Source organism: Hemiscyllium ocellatum, chromosome 2 (genome assembly GCF_020745735.1).
Source record: "Hemiscyllium ocellatum isolate sHemOce1 chromosome 2, sHemOce1.pat.X.cur, whole genome shotgun sequence".
Classification (NCBI taxonomy): Eukaryota; Metazoa; Chordata; class Chondrichthyes; order Orectolobiformes; family Hemiscylliidae; genus Hemiscyllium; species Hemiscyllium ocellatum.
The window spans coordinates 30,213,537-30,234,584 of record NC_083402.1 but is presented as its reverse complement, the minus strand read 5'-3'; the positions used below and the strand labels follow the sequence as shown (position 1 = coordinate 30,234,584).

At 38.1% G+C, this 21,048-nt stretch overlaps 1 protein-coding gene across 1 annotated transcript in view; it reads left to right on the top strand.

Moving 5' to 3' along the window:
• The window catches only part of LOC132827005 (ufm1-specific protease 2-like), a 66,872-nt gene that overhangs the window by 44,469 nt on the left and 1,355 nt on the right, over positions 1–21,048 (top strand). The window contains exons 6-11 of the mRNA XM_060843341.1: positions 6,003–6,195; positions 13,206–13,349; positions 13,503–13,667; positions 17,818–17,939; positions 19,201–19,277; positions 19,605–19,729. Of these exons, the coding sequence (XP_060699324.1) occupies positions 6,003–6,195; positions 13,206–13,349; positions 13,503–13,667; positions 17,818–17,939; positions 19,201–19,277; positions 19,605–19,729 (826 nt within the window). The remainder of the gene's footprint in view (positions 1–6,002; positions 6,196–13,205; positions 13,350–13,502; positions 13,668–17,817; positions 17,940–19,200; positions 19,278–19,604; positions 19,730–21,048) is intronic.

Here is a 21,048-nt window from a genome sequence, read left to right as displayed (position 1 = left end):
TTCACATCCAAATCATTTGCATAAATAACAAGAGAGTCGAGCAGTCAGGGCAGGGAGGAACAAAGCCGAGAACAAGGTAGGACTGATAACTTAAACTGCATTTACTTCCAACCAAGAGGCCTAACAGGGAAGGCAGATGAACTCAGGGCATGATTAGGAACATCGGACTGGGATATCATAGCAATTACAGAAACGTGGCTCAGGGATGGACAGGACTGGCAGCTTAATGTTTTGGGGTACAAATGGTACAGAAAGGATAGAAAAGGAGGCAGAGAGGAGGGGAGTGGCGTTTTTGATAAGGAGTAGTGTTACTGCTGTACTGAGGGAGGATATTCCTGGGAATACATCCAGGGAAGTTATTTGGGTGGAACTGAGAAATAAGAAAGGGATGTATTATAGACCCCCTACTAGTCAGCAGTAAGTTGAGAATTTGTAAGGAGATTTCAGTTATCTGTAAGAATAATAGGGTGGTTATAGTAGGGGATTTTGACTTTCCAAACATGGACTGGGACTGCCATAGTGTTAGATGAAGAGAAGTTTGTTAAGTGTGTACAAGAAAATTTTCTGATTTCAGTATGTGGATGTGCCTACTAGAGAAGGTGCAAAACTTGACCTACTCTTGGGAAATAAGGCAGGGCAAGTGACTGAGGTGTCAGCGGGGGAGCACTTTGGGGCCAGCGACCATAATTCTACTAGTTTTAAAATAGTGATAGAAAAGGATAGACCAGATCTAAAAGTTGATGTTCTAAATTGGAGGAAGGCAAATTTTGACAGTATTAGGCCAGAACTTTCAAAAGCTGATTGGGGGCAGATGTTCGCAGGTAAAGGGACAGCTGAAAAATGGGAAGCCTTCAAAAATGAGAAAACGAGAGTCTAAAGCTATGAAACGAAATATGAGGTCATGTATTTTGGCAGACAGGCAAAGGCAGTATAAACATATTGGGCCAGCTCTGAAGAGAGTACTGAGATAAAAAACTGAGGACACAGAAAGACATTTGGAGGGAGTAAGATGATGAGGCTGACTAGCCACGCATTTGATATCTAAGGATTTGTGAGCTTTGAAAGGGGGATATGGAATTCGACAGAAGGAAAGTTATGAGTGAGATTTTGTAAATTTGGTTATTTTACAAAGAAAGATTGAACATTTGGATCTTTAACCTATGGAGCTTCAGTTGATCTTATTGATTCATATAAAATCCTGAAGGGACTTGGGTTGGCTATTGGAAGGATATTTCATCTATGAACATAGCTAATGTCTTGGAAAACTAGAATCAAATTACAGAAGAGAGGATGCTGTACGTATTAAAATTCATAAAGATGGATAAATTGCTGGGACCTTTGCTGAGATATTTATATAATCGACAGCTGCAGGTGAGGTGCTGGAAGACTGGAGGATGGTTAATGTGCCATTATTTAAGAAAGGTGGTAAAGAAAAGCCAGGACCACCATAGATCAGACAGCCTGATGTCACCAGTGAGTAGGTTATTGGAGGGCGTTCTGACAGACAGGGTTTAAATGCATTTGGAAAGACAAAGAGTGATTAGGGATAGTCAGCATGGTTTTGTGCATGGGAAATTGTGTCTAACTTATTTGACTGAGTTTTTTGAAGAGGTGGCAAACAGGATTGATGAAGGCAGAGCAACATTTTTTGTCTACATGGACTTCAGCAAGGCATTCGACAAAGTTCTGCATGGTAGACTGGTTGGCAAGGTTAAGTCACATGGAATCCTGGGGAGCAAGCCAATTGGATACAAAATTGGCTTGAAGAAAGGAGACAGGGTGGTGATGGAGGATTGTTTTTTGGACTGAAGGGTTGTGACTAGTGATATGCAGCAAGGTTGGTGCTGGGTCTATCCACTGCTTTTCGTCATTTATATAAATGATTTGGATGTAAATATAGGAGGTATTGTTAGTAAGTTTGCAGATGACACCAAAACTGGTGGTGTGGTGAATTCCTGATGAAGGGCTTATGCCCGAAATGTTGATTCTCCTGCTCCTCAGATGCTGCATGACTTGCTGTGCTTTTCCAGCATCACACTCTACTCTGATCTTCAGAATCTGCAGTCCTCACTTTCTACTACTTTACAAGGATGTTGCTGAGATTGGAAGGTTTCAGCTATAGGGAGAGGCTGAAGAGGCTAGGTCTTTTTTGCCATGGAGCATTGGAGGCTTAAGAGTGACCTTTTGAGGTTTATAAATTTGTGAGGGGATTGAGTGAATAGCCAAGGACAGGGAATCCAAAAGGCTTAAGCTGAGAGGGGAAAGGTTTAATAGCGACCCTGAGGGGCAACATTTTTGCAGACTGTGGTGTGTGTATGGACCAAGCTGCCAGAGAAAGCAAGTGTAGTTATATCATTTAAAAGGCATTTGAATAGGCATGTGAACAGGAAATGTTTAGAGTGATATCAGCCAAATGCTAACAAATGGAACTAGATCAGTTTAGGATATGTGGTTGGCATGGACGAATTGGACCAAAGGCCTGTTTCTGTGCTGTATAACAGTATGTCTGTATGAGTGGAAAAGTACAGGCAGTTTGTTGCATTTGATTTTTTTTAAATACTATATAACAAAATAACTAATGGCAGAAGTCAGCCATTAAGCTCATTGCACCCTCACTGCTATTCAATTTGATCATAGCTCATCTCTTAATCCTCAAATTAATTTTCTTGCCTTATCCCATAACACTTAAATCTCTTAGTGATTAGAAATATGTTCATCTCAGCTGTAAATATACTGAACAACTTATGTCATCAATAGTAAAAGATTTCCACAGACTCACTACCCTCTGGGATGATAGAGTATTTATTTGCTCTGAGTCATGAGATATTTTCTTAAAGATCTGTCACTGTTCATTGACTGCCTCTCCTGCTAAACTCCTTTCCTAGTCCATTCCAGTCAACTCTGCACTTATTCCCATGTAATTACCATTATTTAGCACAGTTGTTTCTGACCCAAGTTTCTCACTGTCGTACTGAGTGCCAAATTCTACCATGTTATGGTCACTGATTCCTCAGGGATGTTTTACTTTGAGATCATTTATTAAACCTGCCTTAATAAACATTACTAGATCCAAAACAGTCTGATCTCTAGTTTGATCCACAGCATAGGAAATCAGCTTAAATACTCTCTTTTGATTTCTTAACTCATTGCTATTTATAATCATAGAATCCCTCGTGTGGAAAGAGGCCTTTCAACCCATTGAGTCTGCGCCAAGCTTCTGAACAGCATCCAACCCAAAACTAGCCCTTTACCCTATCTCTGTAATGCTGTTTTACCATGGCTAATGGCAGCTAGCCTGTACATCAATAGACAATAGACAGTTTAGATTGCCAATCCACCTAGCCTGAAAATCTTTGGATTAAGAGAGGAAAGCGGAGTACCGGATGGCAATCCACGGGGATACGGGGTGAATGTGACAGTCACCCAAGGCTGGAATTGAACCCGGATCCATGGTGGTGTGAAGTAACAGTGCTGACCACTGTACCCTGCCAATTTGATCTTTGCAATCTACAAGAAGATTATAATTGATTTATTACCTTTTCAACATGCCTATATTATCTCTTAATTGATTCTGTGTTCTACAGAACAGTTACTGTTTGGGGACCTATCTTTTACTCCAGCAGTGATTCTTCTTGGTTGTTTATAACTTCCATTCATATGGATTTTGCTTCATCTGATCCACGATCATTTTTTCCTTTCACATTTACTCCATCTCATACTGGCAAAGCGACACTACCAGCTTTTCCTCGCTGCGTTTGCCTTCGAGAGGTCATGTTGACTCTGGATATTTAGTTCGCAGCTTTGACCTCCTAACAATCATGAATTTGCATAGGTCATCCCTATTAGCCTTTAGTTGTGCCATTAAATTATTTATTTAGCTCTGAATAACACATGCAGTTAAGTAAAGAGACATTAATTTTGACCTTTGTTCCTATTTGCTCTTTTTATGCTTGTATAAGAAAAAGCTTTTATGCTTCTTCTCCTGCCTGTCCCTTCCTGTTCCATTCTGAGTATCATTGTTCTGATACATGATTCAAATATTCATACATCTTTTCATAAGTGCACGTTTAGACAAAACTCTTTAAGACAACTAGTTACTTCTTCACATTTTAAATGCACAAATCATACATGCAAATCATAACAGAATTTCCTTGAATTGGCTTTATTGTCACATACTAAAATGAGTACAGTGAAAGGTTTACAAGTCGCCACATAACGGTGCCATCTTAGGCTGAAAGGTACAAGGTACAGATTCTAAAGAATAAATTCTTAGGAAAAAAAGAGTATAGAAAGTAAAGAAATAACAAGTCCAGTTTTACAGATCATAGAAATAAATTAGAAAAATAAATTCATAAAAAGTTCAGAGTCTTTTCAACCCAGTCCACACCGGTACCTAGCCTCCAGTAACTGAAAGAGAGACCTCCATGCCCCACTGGTGTCTGCATGATACCCACTAGCGCAGGAGTTACCATCTCTTTGCTGCTGGGCCCACTTCGCTGAGGCCACTGAATGGACAATTGCCCACAACCACGAGTCCCCAGCTCCGCTGCTGCCACTGCCTCACCAATAACCAGAAGTCTTTGACCATGTTGCCAGGTCAAGAGCCCTGACTCTAGGCCTACTGTCAGTAAGAGTCCCTGGCTCTGCTGCCAGACCAGTGTGCTGCTGATCACTGGAGGAGTTCTTCTGCTGCCTGTCCCAAATGCCTGGAGGATATTCTTACTGCCGCTGCTACTGGTATCCGAACACTGGGAGGACATCCTTGCTGCTGCTGTCACCAACCCCAAATGCTAAATGAATGTTCTTGTTGCTGTTGCGGCCACTCCAATTGCTGGGAGAAGTCACATCCGCCACTCCATATGCAGCCTGCTCTTAGTGCCGCACTGATGATGCTGACCAACCAGCCACAGAAAATACAAAGGACAAAAGAGAAAAAAAAAAGTAAAAAACAATGAAAGAAAAAAAGCAAAAGAAAAGAACAAAAAATAAAGCAGATGAACCCTGGGTAAACGTGCGCAACAGCCCTGCCAGTCTGCCGCCATATTGAAACACTAGAATTTTAGTTATCTTGTCATTTGTGTGCTGAAATTGTATGCTTAGTATTCTTCCGGACAAGTCAAAAACAGGCAAGTGTATTTGCTGAGGATTGTGTTGACCTCATACGTAGTACATGAGCCTGGAGTAGAAGGGTCAATTAATATATTTGAAATACCATAAATTCTAAATGAAAAGATCTCTTGCTTTTACACCGGAGTACATTCTGTTAATTTACAGACAGTAATTCCCTGGTGCATTTCTCATGACAATGTTTCAACCAATCAATTGACTCTCCAATCAACCAGCAGCACCCTTTTTTCATTGCTGTACAAATCATTGTTCCTTCTGAGAGTTGAAAATGTGTTGCTGGAAAAGATTCCTGAAGAAGGGCTCATGCCCGAAACGTCGATATCCTGCTCCTTGGATGCTGCCTGACCTGCTACGCTTTTCCAACATCACATTTTTAGCTCTGATCTCCAGCATCTGCAGTCCTCAGTTTCTCCTTCTGAGAGTTGACATTTTAGCTTAAGGCCTGGTGAAAAGACAAAAGGCTTTGACAACATTTTTGTTTGCAGAAATTGTTGACATTTCTCCATTGATAGAGCCAAGCTCTATTCCAATAATAGTTTTAAATTGAAATTTTCATTTGTGTTTTTTGCATTAAGATTTTCTGTTTTTATCACAGAGAATTTTTGATGAGTTATGATGATTTTTAATATGTTAGAAAGAACATTTGCTACTGCAAAGCTACAGATTGCATTGAGTGAAAACATTCGATGGTTTCCAAATTTACTTAATGTAAAGGTTTTATTTTCTCCTAATGTTTGAAGAGAAAGCGACAGATAGCAGTGAAGCTAAATTACAACTTTATTTAATTTTGTATCTGCAATAGTTTTTGTTTTGTTCAGAGGTGCACCGTATGTAATATAGAACATGCTTTTAATTATTTATTATATTTTTGACAGGCTGCAGGAGCAATTTGTAAAAGCAGTTTCTGCACAGCTATATGAGATGGACCAATGCATTCAGAGATTTACAAAAGGAAAGTCTGTCCCAATTCCGCAAGCATTCCACTTTGAACTGCCAGAGTCTAGTGCTCTTACGACAGTAATATACCCTGCTGGATACACTGAAAAGGATCTGGAACCACTACGAAAAGTAGGACTGGAATACAGTCAATTTTTACTTTAATGAAGTCTGTTCATCAGCTACTAAAGCAGCAATTTATTGGATGACAAATTCAGATTTGAGGATAGATTGAGGAGTGCTCTGAAAGGGTATTGATAAGTTGGTGGAGTGGACGGACAGGTAGCAAATAAAGTTCAGTGCAGAGAAGTGTGAGGTGATGCACTTTACTAAGAGCAATGAAAAATAATATAAAATAGTGTTTCCAATTTTAAAGTAGATGCAGAAGCAAAGGGACCTGAGTGTATACGTGCACTTTTCATTAAGGGTGGCACGCTATGTGGAGAGTTCAATTTAAAAAGCACACTGTATCCTCAGCTTTATTAATATGAGTATGGACCACAATAGTAAGTCACTTGTTAGACTTAACTGGAGTTCTAGGTACAATTATGGGGTGCCACATTACAGGAAAGATGTGAATGTATTGGAGAGAGGGCAGAAGTGATTTACGATAGGTGTTCCAGGAATAAGAAACTTCTATGAGGATAGATTGAATAAGTTGGTACTGCTCTTCTTTAGAGAAGTCAGAGAAAATTCTATAGCGGTTTTCAAAATTTATCAACGCGCTGGATAGGGTCGATAATGATAAGCTGCCCTGTTCATAAAAGAAATAGAAAGAAGGAGGCATAGATTTAAAAAAGTGATCTGCAAAAAAAGTAAGCATGTTGTGAAAGAAACCTTTTTCATACTATGTGTAGTTGGGATATGGAATGCATTGCCTGGAAGTCTAGTTAAGGCAGGTTCTATTGAGACTTTCAAAAGATTTGAATGACATACTACTCCTATTTTCTATGTTCTGTTGCACATAAAGCAGGAATAGGTTGCTGAGTTTGATGATCAGCCATGAAGTGCCAAATAGCCTACTCCTCTTTTCTACATTTCTAAAGCATTGGATGATTATTTGGATAGAAATGGTATGCAAAGGTAAGGGTGTATAAAGCATGAGGTTGGCACTAAATAATCATGCTCATTTGAAGAGCCAGTACGAGCATGATGGACCACATGACATCCTTCTCCATCATAACGATTCTTTGAAATTGAGACTGTTATAGAGACATAGAGTCATACAGCATGGAAACAGACTATTCAGTCTAACTGGTCTGTACTGACCAGACATTCCAATCTGACTTAGTCCCATTTGCCAGCATTTGGCCTATACCTCCCTATACCCTTCCTATTCAGATGCCTTTTAAATGTTGTTATAGTACCAACCTCCACCACTTTCACTGGTAGCTCATTCCATACACACACAACACTCTGCATAAAAAATGTTACCCCTGTGTTCCCTTTTAAATTTTTCCACACTCATCTTTAAACCTATGTTCTCTAGTTTTGGACTCTTCATGCGGGACATGGATAGCGTGAATATCCAAGGTATTTTTCCTAGGTGATTTTATAAACCTCTATAAGACCACCCATCAGCCTGCAACACTCCAGGGAAAAAAGTCTGAGCCTATTCAGCCTCTCCAGAAAGCTCAAACCTTCAATCCCAGCAACATCCTTGTAAATCTTTTATAACCCTTTAAAGTTTAACAATATCTTTCTTCTAGAAGGACAATCAGAATTGTCTGTAGTATTCTAAAAGTGGCCTCATCAATGTTCTGTACAGCCTCAACATGACATCCCAACTGCTGACTCAATTTTATGACCAGTGAAAGGTAAATGTGCCAAATGCTGCCTTGATCGCCATGTCTACCTGTAACTCCACTTCCAAGGAATTATGCATCTGCACCCCTATGTCTGTTTGTTCAACAACAATCCCCAGGCCCTACCATTAACTATATAAGTTCTGTCCTGCTTTGCCTTTCCAAAAATGCCTCACATTTACCTAAATTAAAATCCATTTGCCACTCCTCAGTCTATTGATTCAACCAGTCAAGGTCCTGTTGTACTCTGAGATAATCTTCTTCACTGTCCACTGCACTACTTATTTTGGTGTCGTGCAAACTTACTATGCCACCTGTAGTCACATGCAAATCATTTGTATAAATGACAGAAAGCAGTGGACCCAATACTGATCTTTGTGGCACACATCTGGTTAAAGGCCAATTTTGTATCCAATTGGCTGGCTGGCCCCCGGATCATTCCTGATGAAGAGCTTATGCTTGAAATGTCAACTCTCCTGCTCCTTGGATGCTGCCTGACTGGCTGTCTGTGCTTTTCCAGCACCGCATTCTTTGACTCTGATCTCCAGCATCTGCAGTCCCCCGGAAATAATGTGATCTAACCTTGCTAACCAATCTACCATGCGGAACCTTGTTGAATACTTTGCTGAAGTCCATATAGACAATATCTACTACTCTGCCTTCATCAATCTTCTCTGTCACCTTTTCAACAAACTCAAGTTAGTGAGACACGATTTCCCATGCACAAAGCCATGTTGATTATCCCAATCAGTTCCTTCTGTTTTCAAATGCGTGTAAATCCTATCCTTCAGAATCCCTTCCGACAACTTAACCAACCACTGATGTAAAGCTCATTGGTCTACAGTTCCCTGGCATTTCCTTACCAACGTTTTAATATAATGGCACTATATTAGCCAACCTGTACTCTTTCTTCACCTCACCTATGGCTGTCAATGATACAATTATCTCAGCAAGGGGCCCAGCAATCTCTTCCTTAGCTTCCTACAAAATTCTGGGAAACACCTGATCAGATCCTGGGGATTTATCTACCTTTATGCGTTTTAAGATCCCAAGCACCTTCTCTTTTGTAATATGAACTGTGACGATACTGTGGTTTTAAGGCACCAAGCAGTTTACCAGAGCCACGAGTGTAAACAACTTGTCAGGCCTTGGATTTTTTTTTAAAAATTGGAACAATAGAAGCAGCCTGAGTGGTGTGGTCAATCATTTTCTCACAAGTGATTCAGGCTTTGAATACACTACCAGAAAGTGTGGTGGAGGCAGATTCAGTTGAGGCATTTCAGACAGCATTGTATGACTATTTGAACAGAAATACCTGCAAAATCAGTGCAGACACAATGGGCTGAATGGTCTGTTCCTGTGCCATAATTCCTCATGATCCAAATTTGTCTTTTCAGTTCTGATTTTAGTTGGTTGTGAATAAAAATTATGAGTTAACATGTTTTCCAAGTTAAATCTCATGATACCTCTGAGTATGTTTAATAGTACCTGATTTTGTGTAGTGTTCCTGAAAGCACTTCCCATGCCTCAAAATCACTTTGAAAGCTTTTTTTTTCTTTCCTTTTTGTTCTTCATTGGGAAATAAGTTGTTCAAATAATGAAACCTCAAAACACTTTTGAATCAGATCCATCTGCTTCCACAAAACATCAGTGTCTCAATAGACACCATTTTATTTTTGCCCAGTGATCAATGGTATGTAATTATTCGACAGGGAGTAAGGAAGGATACTGGTGACAAGATGTTATGTCTGATAGTTGTAACAGAGACAGCACTTAGTGACAGATTTGATGTAGCTAGACCTGAGCCAAACAGGGACACAGCAATTAATAATACCTCTCTTTTTTTCTCTGATCTACAGAGGATTTTCAGCATTTTCTGTTTCAATTTCAGTTCTTCATCATGAGCAATAGTTATTTTTTAGATTCACACTATCAGACTGAACAGTTTTACTACTTGATTGATAGCAAGCTATGGAAAGTTAGAATACAATGAGTTTATATTCCCTTCAGTACAGAGGATTGAAGAATGGTTTGGTCAAAGTGTTGTTAGTCTTTCCCACATTTGGTAAGGTGGATATAAAGAGGGTAAGAATGTGATAGGAGAAACAAAATCAGAACAGAAAGACCACATGAGTTGTAGGAACCCAATAAGCGCTCTTCATTCATCACAATGTAAGGAATACTTCAAATGAATTTTAGATGCAATTTCAACTTGAAAGGTTCTACATGGTAATCATCTTTGAAATCTGGTTGACAGATGGTAAGACCTAGCAACAGAATAAAACAGATGATAAAGTTCAGGAAGGAAACCAAAACCAGTAGTGAGAGAGATGTAGCTCAAGTGGTTCAAATAATGTTAAATTTAAATGAAAAGAGAGGATATGATGAAAGGCATCAGAGTTTTTAGGCTCTTTTAAGAAGTAGAAAAACATTAAGACTAATAGGAATTGTGAATAAGCCCCCTGGTAGCAGATATTACAAGTGCATAGCAAAGGCAACTGGTTTTAATTAGGTACTTAAACGATTGTTAATTTTTGGATTAGCAATTTGGATCTTGTGAGAAAAATACCAAATTTACTTTTTCAGTATAGTTTCCTGTAGCAATAGGTCCTAGAACCAATAGCAGATTATATAATATTTTAATAATAAGTATACAGTGAACAGTCCATGTCCATGTGAAGACATATCTAATGGCAATCATAATATGATTGAGTTCATTGCTGTGTTTCAAAAGAGTAAAACAAAAATAGCTATTAATATTATAGATTCTGGTGATAGTGATTATAAAGTAAGATTGTTCACAGTAAATCTGAGCAAATTTGTTAATGGGAAAGAATACAGATCAATGAAGTATTTGAAAAAATATTTATCACAACACAGACAGTTAATATCCTATCTGTGTTGTAATAAATTGAAGCAAGCATGGGTGTTAACTGTTAATCAGCATTAATATGTGCATTCCTCATGACACTGTCTCTAGCAATCAGAATCCATTTACCAAGTAATTAGTATTCTTTTCTGGCAGTATAAATATCATTTTTCCCCTTGAATTGACACTCATGCAAAATGTCCAGGTAAGTGCAAGGTTAAAACCTTTATCAAAATGTGTATTTTTCAATAATGTTCAAAATATTAATGGATCGAGTGGTTTGGCAAGATTGTGGCAAATGGATCTCAGTGTGTGTACCTATAAGGGTTTCCAAATTAGACTTAAATGGGGTGGATCTTTGTATTTTCTAAATAGAAAGCTAGCAGCAAGAGAGATCCAAAGAAACTTTAGGGAATATGTAGAGAGGTTGTTAAAATGTTATAGACAGCTACAGCAAATAATCAAAGTTTAAGGCAGTGCAGTGTAGATTTGACTGTGTGATACCAGAAATTATAAACTGAGATTTGTACTCAACTTAGACTGTTAAGGGATTTAATTGAAGTTACCAAATATTAATGGGAACAAACAGGGTAGATGGAGAAAAACTATAGTGTTGCTTGGAGAGTTGAGAATCAAGGGGCAGAAGATGAAATGTAAAACCAACCCTCCCAGGAGTAAATTAGGAAATACTTCATACACATAGAAAATTTGGAAAGAAAGTTTGAATCTCTTATTCATAAGTAACTGTTGGTTCTAGGACACTTGTTAATTTTAAAACTGGATTGATAGATATTTGTTAATAAAAGGTATGAAAATTGGCAAAGGTAGTTATAGATCAACTGTGATTTCATTGAACAAAAATGAGGAGCTTATTAACCTAAACTTTCTTTGTTTCTGACATTATGGCCATATTTTATATTATCATAACACCGATAACATGTTAAAAGTTGTATCCATGCAACTGAATATTATAATAGAAGTTATCTTTCCCCTCTATACATTAGAAACAAGTTGACACTTGAGCCATTTATAAAGACACATACTAATTAACTAATTGGAATTGCTTTGTTTTCTGATTGTTGTCCATTTCAGATATTTGGGAGTAAAAGGATATTCCAACCAAGGAAGAGGGCAAAGTGAACTGCAATCTAGATTAGATTAGATTCCCTACAGTGTGGAAACAGGCCCTTCGACTCAACAAGTCCTCCGAAGAGCAACCCACCCAGACCCATTCCCCTCTGACTAAAGTACCTAACACTATGGGCAATCTAACGTGGCCAATTCACCTAACCTGCACATTTTTGAACTGTGGGGGAAACCGAGCTTGCGGACGAAACCCACGCAGCATGGGGAGAATGTGCAAACTCCACACAGAAAGTTGCCTGAGGCAGGAATTGAATCCGGGTTCCTGGCGATAACCACTGAGCCACCGTGCCGCCCTAGATTGTTCACTTCGAGAAATGACAATAATTTTAAAGTTTTCGTAATCTATAGTGCAGCTGCCCTAGTAGCTGCTAGATGTATAGATTTGTTAGAGTAAGCAGCACAATTAACTTTGAGTGCAAGCAGACAGGATCATGGGAACATAGGAGCAAGAACAGGCCATCAACCCCCTTGAACCTGCTCCACCATTTTAGTTTATGGCTCATCGTCTACCTCATTCTATTTCTGTGCTATCCCTATTTTTAAAAACTCATTCTGGGATGTGGGCTTCTCCAGCTGTGCCAGCATTTATTGCTCATCCCTAAATGCCCTTCAGAAGGTGACAGTGAGCTGTCTTCTTGAACCATTGTGGTCCATTTGGTGTCGGTGCTCCCTCAATTACTTGATCTCAATAGTATCTAGGAATTTATCATTCCCTGTCTAGAACTTAATGACAAATTTATACCAAGGGCTACAGATGGGCAATAGTATAACCATATTCTGTAGCCAGACAATTCCATAGTCCTCTTGGATATTCCAGAGATTTAGTGAAGACATTCGTCCTCATCTCAGTCCTAAATAGCTTGCCTTTTATTCTGAGAATGTGTTACCTGTTTCTACACCTCAGTGAGGATAAACATATTTTTTGGATCATACCTTTTAAGCATGTTGTATGTTTTTATGAGCTTGCCTCTGATTCTTCTAATCTCCAGTGATGGAAGCTCCGTCTCCTCAATTTCTCCGCACTATCCCATTATCATTGCAATCAACCTGATGAAATTCCACTGCATTCTTTCTATATGAAGTGTATATACTTTCTTAGGAAAGGGAACCAAAACTCTGCACAGTATGTCGGGTACAGTCTAACCAGATTTCTTTCCAATTGAAACAAGACTTCTCTGCTACATTAACGAAGTGAACCTTGATGAATTGAAAAACATATTGTGAAAATTAGATCCTTCCGAACATTGATACTTATTATCTGAAGTGGCAAAGTTTCTATGAAGTAATCAGATTAAAATGTTCACTTTTTTTGCTGTATACAGGAGCTACATCACAAATTTAGTCTACAAGATAAACCCTATTTGCGCCGTTCTATGGCTTATAGTTTTCCAAATGATGATTTATCGAATAAATATCTGAAGACAATACACAAATATATCCCATCACCAAGCTCTGATGATTTCCAGGTACAGCACAGAATTCACAATATTATATGTGCTTTTCGTAAAGTAGCCATTTGCTGTTACAAATACTTTTATGGTACTGTATCAAATCATAACTATAGAATCTGCAATTTCAATGTTTGAGTTTACAGATGCTTTTTATTTGCTTTCCAAAAGGTTTTTGTTGTGTATGGATCATACACCTTTCATCACTACTTGCAGGATGACATAAATGATGGTGGATGGGGTTGTGCATACCGTACTTTACAAACCATTTTATCCTGGTACAACCATCAGGGGTACATCAATGTACCTATACCAACACATGAGAAGATCCAAAAGGTTTGAGTAGTCTTTGAGTTATCAATATCTTTATCTTTTTCTATGCTTTTGGGAGCTGTTCAACAGGAATCTTAGAAAAGCATTATTTTATGTCACATATTTTCATTGAAATGTTTATTTTTTTCAGTAGCCACAAAAGACAGCACAGTAATAATTTTAATTTCAAAGAAGAATTTGTTTGCTATATGATTTGTATCCTGGCAGATTGGAAAACTGGAGCTGTGGAGTACTCTTTAAACCAAGTAGTGAAGTGAGATTTGGAAAGTTAAGGACAAAATACAAGGCAATAGGAAGGCATGCAGCTCCCACAATACTCAGGAAGTTCACCACTAGACAGAAGAATGCCACCTATCCAGTAACTGTAACATTTACTCCTGCCAGTACTGCGTCTAATCATCTAAGTGATTGGATCGCAATCACCAACAAATTGGCAAATCACCAACACTGCTCTGACAACAAAAACCTCAAACTTGGAATCATGACTTCTCACAAGGAAATGTTCAATATTTCATGTCTGATGCTGGCCACAATTGTCCTTCACGAAAAGTTGGATTTATACATTGTTAGAAATTCTTTTATTATTCTTTGATATAGTTAAGTGATTTTCAAGCCACCTCCTTGTTCAGATTCAATCGAGAGGTTTCATCCACAAAGACATTTGAAGGGTCTCATTGTGAGCTATATATTTCATATGATGAATTTTAATATCCAGGTAATTATGCCTTAGACACCCTTTTCAGGGTGAGGCACATAGTTCTAACCACATTATTTAGAAATATACTTTGAATCCCTGGCTGTTTCAGATCAGGGGACTTTGATGGCCATTTTAAAATGCCACAACTCATTTTTAACTTTTTTTCATAAGCTACATCTGAGGTTTTAAGTATTTGTTGGGATTTTGAATATTTAAAAGTCTGTATTATGTCATTATAACATAATGCCCTCTTAGGGAAGAATATCTATCGCCTTCCTGGCTGGCTGAGATGTGACTCCACATCCAGAGATATGTGAATTGCTTCTTAAAAGCAATTCTTAAAAGTTATATAAACAGCTACAAAGTCAAAAAAAGGAATGATATCAAATAAATCAACTGGTATTGACCTAGGTACCAAGACCAACAACAGCAAACTCAACCTGATTTACTCTACAAAATTCACCTTCTTAACATCAGGGCTTGTCCCAAAATTGGGAGAGCTGTTCCATAGCAACAATTTGATATATTCTACTCCTTCAATAATATATTACAGACAATATTCCAGACACCACCATCACCATTCCTCGGTATTTGTTATCCCTTTGGACGACCTACCAGAAGTGACACAATGATGTACGAACAGGAGATAGTTGCTCTGTAAGTCTTTGACATTGTGGATCTCATGAAGGCTCATCAATTCAAAGATGGACGAGAAATTTCTTGATGGCTATCATCTACTACAACCACCTCACCTTGTGCACCAGTACATCTGCGTGTTAAGACAAATTACAAAAAGCTCTGAGGGTGGCAAAGGCAGAGTTTTCTCTGAGTTGAGAGCTTTTGAAGTCCATCATCAAGAGTGATTCACTAACACCACTATTGCTTGTGAGCTGGCTGAGTCCTAAAGGACAAAATATTTTTGTTTCTCCTTTGTTCATTCATGGGGTGTGGGTGTCACTGGCTAAACCAGCACTTATTACCTACTCCTAATAGAGTCATAGAGATCTCACAGTACAGAAACAAGTCCTTCAGCCCCTGGGCCCACCGAAAAAAAACTATTATTCCTATTTTTCAACACTGAGTCCAGGGACTTGTATTCTTTTACATCACAAGTGCACATCTAAATACTTCTTAAATGATATGAGGGCTTCTGCCTCTATCAATCTACTAGGTGAGTTCCAGGTTCCCACCATCCTCTAGGCGGAAAAGCTTTTCCTCATGTGTCATGACCCCTTTCCACCTTCTCTAAGGTAAACAATCCCAGTTTATCCAATCTTCATAATTAAAACTGTCCAGCCCGGACAACATCAGTACTGTCATATACCTCCTATAATGTGGATTCCAGAACCGTATACACAATTCCACTATTTTTTCAAGTGGTAAGCTGCCTTTTTGGTTGTAGTAGTATTTGGGAAATTGGATTCTAAATTAGGGGAAAATTGACTTTAATTTTAAATTATGTGGAGCTGATGTTTTTGAAGAAGTCATTTTTGACTAGTGAGTTCAAAATAATTACTAAGAAAGAATGTGGCTTAAATGACAAGCAAGGTACATGTGAAGTTAATCAATGAAATATTTATGTAGTGCAATTTGTGCAACTACAGAAAAAACAGATGCTCAGAGACCAGAATCGAGTTTTCACGGAAAAGAGCTGTAAAAGATTGTATATTTCTTTTTAAATTCAGTGGAAAGAGTCAGTGTGTTAGTCTGTCGTTTTGTCTCTGGGAAAAGCAATAAAGGAGAGAATCACTTATCGTGAATGGACAGTAAGTCCAAAAGGAAACACCTGTAACCTAGTCAATTGAGTTAGGAATTAAAAGAGTAGATATTTCACCGAGTGACCGTAAAAATATTACTTGGAAAACGATTGACTGTTTTGTTGCTGTCTATGTTAATAAGTTTCTAAATTGACTTATTCAGCACTTTTTTTTCTTTTGATTAGATTAGATTAGACTTACAGTGTGGAAACAGGCCCTTCGGCCCAACAAGTCCACACCGACCCGCCGAAGCGAAACCCACCCATACCCCTACATTACCCCTTACCTAACACTACGGGCAATTTTAGCATGGCCAATTCACCTGACCCGCACATCTTTGGACTGTGGGAGGAAACCGGAGCACCCGGAGGAAACCCACGCAGACACGGGGAGAACGTGCAAACTCCACACAGTCAGTCGCCTGAGTCGGGAATTGAACCCGGGTCTTCAGGCGCTGTGAGGCAGCAGTGCTAAGCACTGTGCCACCGTGCCGCCCACCGGCACGGTGGCACAGTGGTTAGTGATCTTTTGTTGAAAGTACATAAGTTTCATGTGTCTCTGTTCACTGACTGAAAAACCAAACTATAAAACTTAAAACAGTTTTGAGTAAAGTTTCACTCTTGAATCTGACTTGTCCAGTATTACCATCAGCTGGGATCATAATATTGCACTTAAAGGTAGTTTCAAGATTTGGAACAACAATATTCTTCCGAGTCAGGTTGGTGTATGAATTGGAGGAGAACTTGGAGGTAGGATGTTCTCATGCCTTTGTACTTATAGGTGATAGATACTTTCTAATATTGGAAAGTGGTGCTCTTAAGACTTAAAACATTGAAAGAGGAGTAGGCCATTCGTCCCTTGAGCTTGCTCTGCCATTCGCTAAGATCTTGGCTGAAATTCGTCAAAGTTCCTCAGACAGCACCTTCCAGACCAATGATAATTTATATCGAGAGGACAAGGGCAGCAGATACAAGGGAACATCAACACTTTCAAGTTCGCTTCCAAGCCACTCACTATTCTGACTTGGAAATTGTGGTTGGGTTAAAATCCTGGCATTCCCTCCCTAATAGCATTGCGGGTCAACCCTCAGCAGGTGGACTGCACTGGTTCAAGAGGGCAGTTCACCACTGCCTTCTCAATGGCAAATAGGGATGGACAATAAATACTGGCCTAGTCAGTGATGCCCACATCCCACAAATGAATTTTTTTTAAGAAAGCTGTCACATCTAGTGAGCTGATCTATTCAGAAACAAACATGTTCTCACTTTCCCCTATCCAAACAACTCCATTAGTGCAAATAGTATGTAAAAACAAAAAAAAGGATTGGTAGATTTTCGATCTTTTTTGATCTTCAACTAGCAGGTGACATCAACTTAATCAGCATTATCTTATTGGAACTATTTATTTTATCCCTCTTGGGGAATAAATTAACTGCTCTTGTTTTTTGTGATATGGCATATTCAAGGTCATGTGATGCTTTCACATCTTTGTACTTGATCAGACTTGGATTGTGATAGGTGCAGTTCTTCACAGAGTAAATAGAGGCCAAACCACTAATTCTTTTAGTTTATATCCAATCAGCAAAGTAAAATACTAATGATAGCCAAATCTAATTCTCAGTTGTATATTTTCTGCTAAATTGTTTATATCTCTTTCAAAAATTGCCATTTAGTTTACTGCTTAACATTTGTATTATTAGATATTAGTAACTGCTGGAGATAAAGGCCCTAGTATTGTAGGATCAACGGATTGGATTGGGTCTTTTGAAATCCGGTCAGTATTAAATTCGTTTGGGATTACTTCAACGATCATGAACATTCGGTAAGAAAGTCTATAAGTAAACTTTTCTATCAACTTACTTTTCATATTTATAATTACATGCTCTTTATTTGACTCATCAGATTTGCCTTAAATGTATTATCATTTAATATTTTTATGATTAGCACTGAAAGCTTTTGCTGAATTGGGGTTTCTATAATCAGATCGCATAGCCAGTTGTCCTTGTATTTTATGGTCATTTTTTTCAACTTATTTTGAACTTTCCAGTGACTACAAATGAACCTTATTATTTGATCTTCAGTCTTTGTAAAAAAATCAGCTTATTGCAGTGTGTTATGTTGTAGTAATATTAATACAGAGGTCTGAGCTAATGATCAAGAAAGTATAGTTAAAATCTCACCGTGGAAGCTGAGGAGACAGCATCAAATAGGTCTCAAAAGAGAGAAAAATGCCAGGATAGCAATATGGTCATGAAATTACTGGATTATCAAGAAAGCTCACGTGACTCACTGTTGAATTTTACAGAGAGTACACGATAGCGTCCTCTCGCCTGACTAGATGTGATGCCAGATGTACAGCAACAACATTCCAACTGTTCTCTAAAATAATCTAACATGCCACTCCATTGTATTGAATTACCATGTAGAACAATAATAAGGATAAACTATATCAACACCAGAAATAACAAATGCGGACCGAGCTCAGTCAAGGAACCAATGCATGCATTATAGCAGTTATATAATTCTTTCTGGCGTAAAAATACAGTAGTAAATATGGTCCAACCCTGACCAACAAAATAACATAAGCATATTATTACATCCAACATCGAAGAGTCAAATGAAGTTATTAGAAAGACAGTTGCCACACACAGATCATTTAGGACTGAGATAAAGGGACATTTCTATACTTAGAAGGTGGTAATTCTATAGAATTCACTACCACAGAAGGCTGCAGAGTCCAAATCACTGAGTATGTTCAAGAAGAGATTGACATTCTTGTAAGATATTAATGGCATCAAATGGTATGGAGAGAGAGCAGAAACATGCTTGGACATAGAAGATCACATTGCATGGCAGAACAGGCTCAAATCCTGTTCCTAGTTTCTGTCTTTAATAAGTAGCAAGTCAAAGGATTGGAGTAGTTAATAATTCAGCAAAGTAAGATCCTGAGGTGGTTTAAGTGGGGATAAATAGCATGTGAGAGTAAACTTACAAGGAACGTAAAAGCAGACTATAAGTACTTCCAATAGTTTGTGAAAAGAAAACGATTAGTGAAACTAAAATGAAATTTTGAACTTTTGCAGGGCAGGCTCTGAGTTAGCTTTGGCAGCAAGGGAACTTGCAGAACATTTTGAGGTGCAAGGTACTCCAGTCATGGTTGGTAAGTTTGTGATTTCTTTGTTAAATTTTCATTACTTCTAAACTTTTATTTGAATACTGCAAAACAAGTGTGTCAAGTAACTTATAAAACAAGACATGACTAATTATTTAAAGTAGCCTTGACAAAGAGCTGAATTTATGTTTTATGATTTCTAACTTTTCATAACAGGTTGTTATTTTTAATCAGTCATATGTTTTAAATTTAAGAATATATCTACACTGTCCTTAAATGCAGAACAAAATATTTTGGTATGTGCAGTCCTACATTTCAGTGTTGATTCCTTAATGTCTTTTTAGACTTTGTTGTCGTTATTGCTTCACAAAACAGGTGGTGAACCTCTAGCTCATACTCTTCTGGGAGTGGCATGGAATGAAGAAACTGGAGCAGTAAAATTCCTTGTCTTAGATGCACATTATACAGGAGAGGATGACTGGGCCAGCGTAATTGATAAGGTATATACAGGAAAACCAGCAGCACAAAATATTTTTCTAACTGTAAACTTTAAACTGCAATTTCAATGGAAAGCAAATTAGGTGCCAATGATGATATTAAGTATTTTGGTAATGCTGAAATGATCTATCAATTCAAATTTTATTTTACCTTAATGCCTTAAATGAGTTCCATCTGAGAAACAAGCACAATTTTCAAATGATTTACATACCCATTCCTAACCAAGAGAGTGTTAATTCACACTTTAACATTACATTATTTTGTTAAAATGAAAAATACTGCTTTACGTAGCTAGTAATTTTATACACTTGTCACAGAACATTTTCTTTAGAATTAGAATAGCTTTGATTAGTTCATCATCTCCACTTGCCGGGTTTTATTCAGAGTCTGAAAAAGAGAAAATGCTGAAAATACTCATGGTCATGCACCAAACAGAAGTAACATACATTGTCTTTCATTCAAAATTTAATTTTTCCACATGAAAGCTATCTGGTTCTGCTGCCATATCTGAAAGCAAAATATTGCAGTTGCTAGAAGTCTGATTTGAAAACTGAAAATTCTAGAAATATTCAGCACCTCTGGCAACAGCTGTGAAGTGTCCAAATAATTATTGTATGAGGTTGATTGTCTTGAATCTGATTTGATTTCCTAATTAACTCTTGTATCTGTACACTGAACTGTCAAGTAAAGGATGTCCAAAACAAGGCCCAAAGACCAGGCCAGGCTTTGGAGGTTTTGGCCGGTTCTTTATTTATGCTTTCATGTACATACTTCATTGGTTGTAACATTTGAACATTGTAAGCATGGGTTTGGAAAAGACTTGTTACCCTTCAATTTAAGCCAGTGAGACAGCAGTCAGTCCTGCAAATCTAGGAAGTTCAAATGTTGCAACTAATCGTATTTTAAAAACCCAGCAAGTTTAAAGAGAAAACTGAGGAGAAAGTTGTAGACTTGAAGGGTCACAAATAAAAATACAAAATTTTAAGCTGAAGGACAGAGGGTTTGCTGGGATTTGAGGCAAGATATTTTCACCCGAAAGTGTTGGGAATCTGGTATACGCTGCCTGGAGTGTAGTGGCAGGAAACCTCAACCTTTTAAAAAAAAATGTGGGGGAGCACTTGAAATGTCTTTTAACATTCAAGACCACGGGCTGAGGGCTGAAAAGTGGAATTAGTGTAGATGGGTCGGCATAGATTCGATGGGCTAAAGGACCTCTTCTGTGCAGTCTGATTGACATATTTGAACAGTTATGGATTGGTCAAATGTTCAGAGATCCAGTTATTGGAAGAATTTGTGACGTTCACCCCAAGGTTGAATGCCC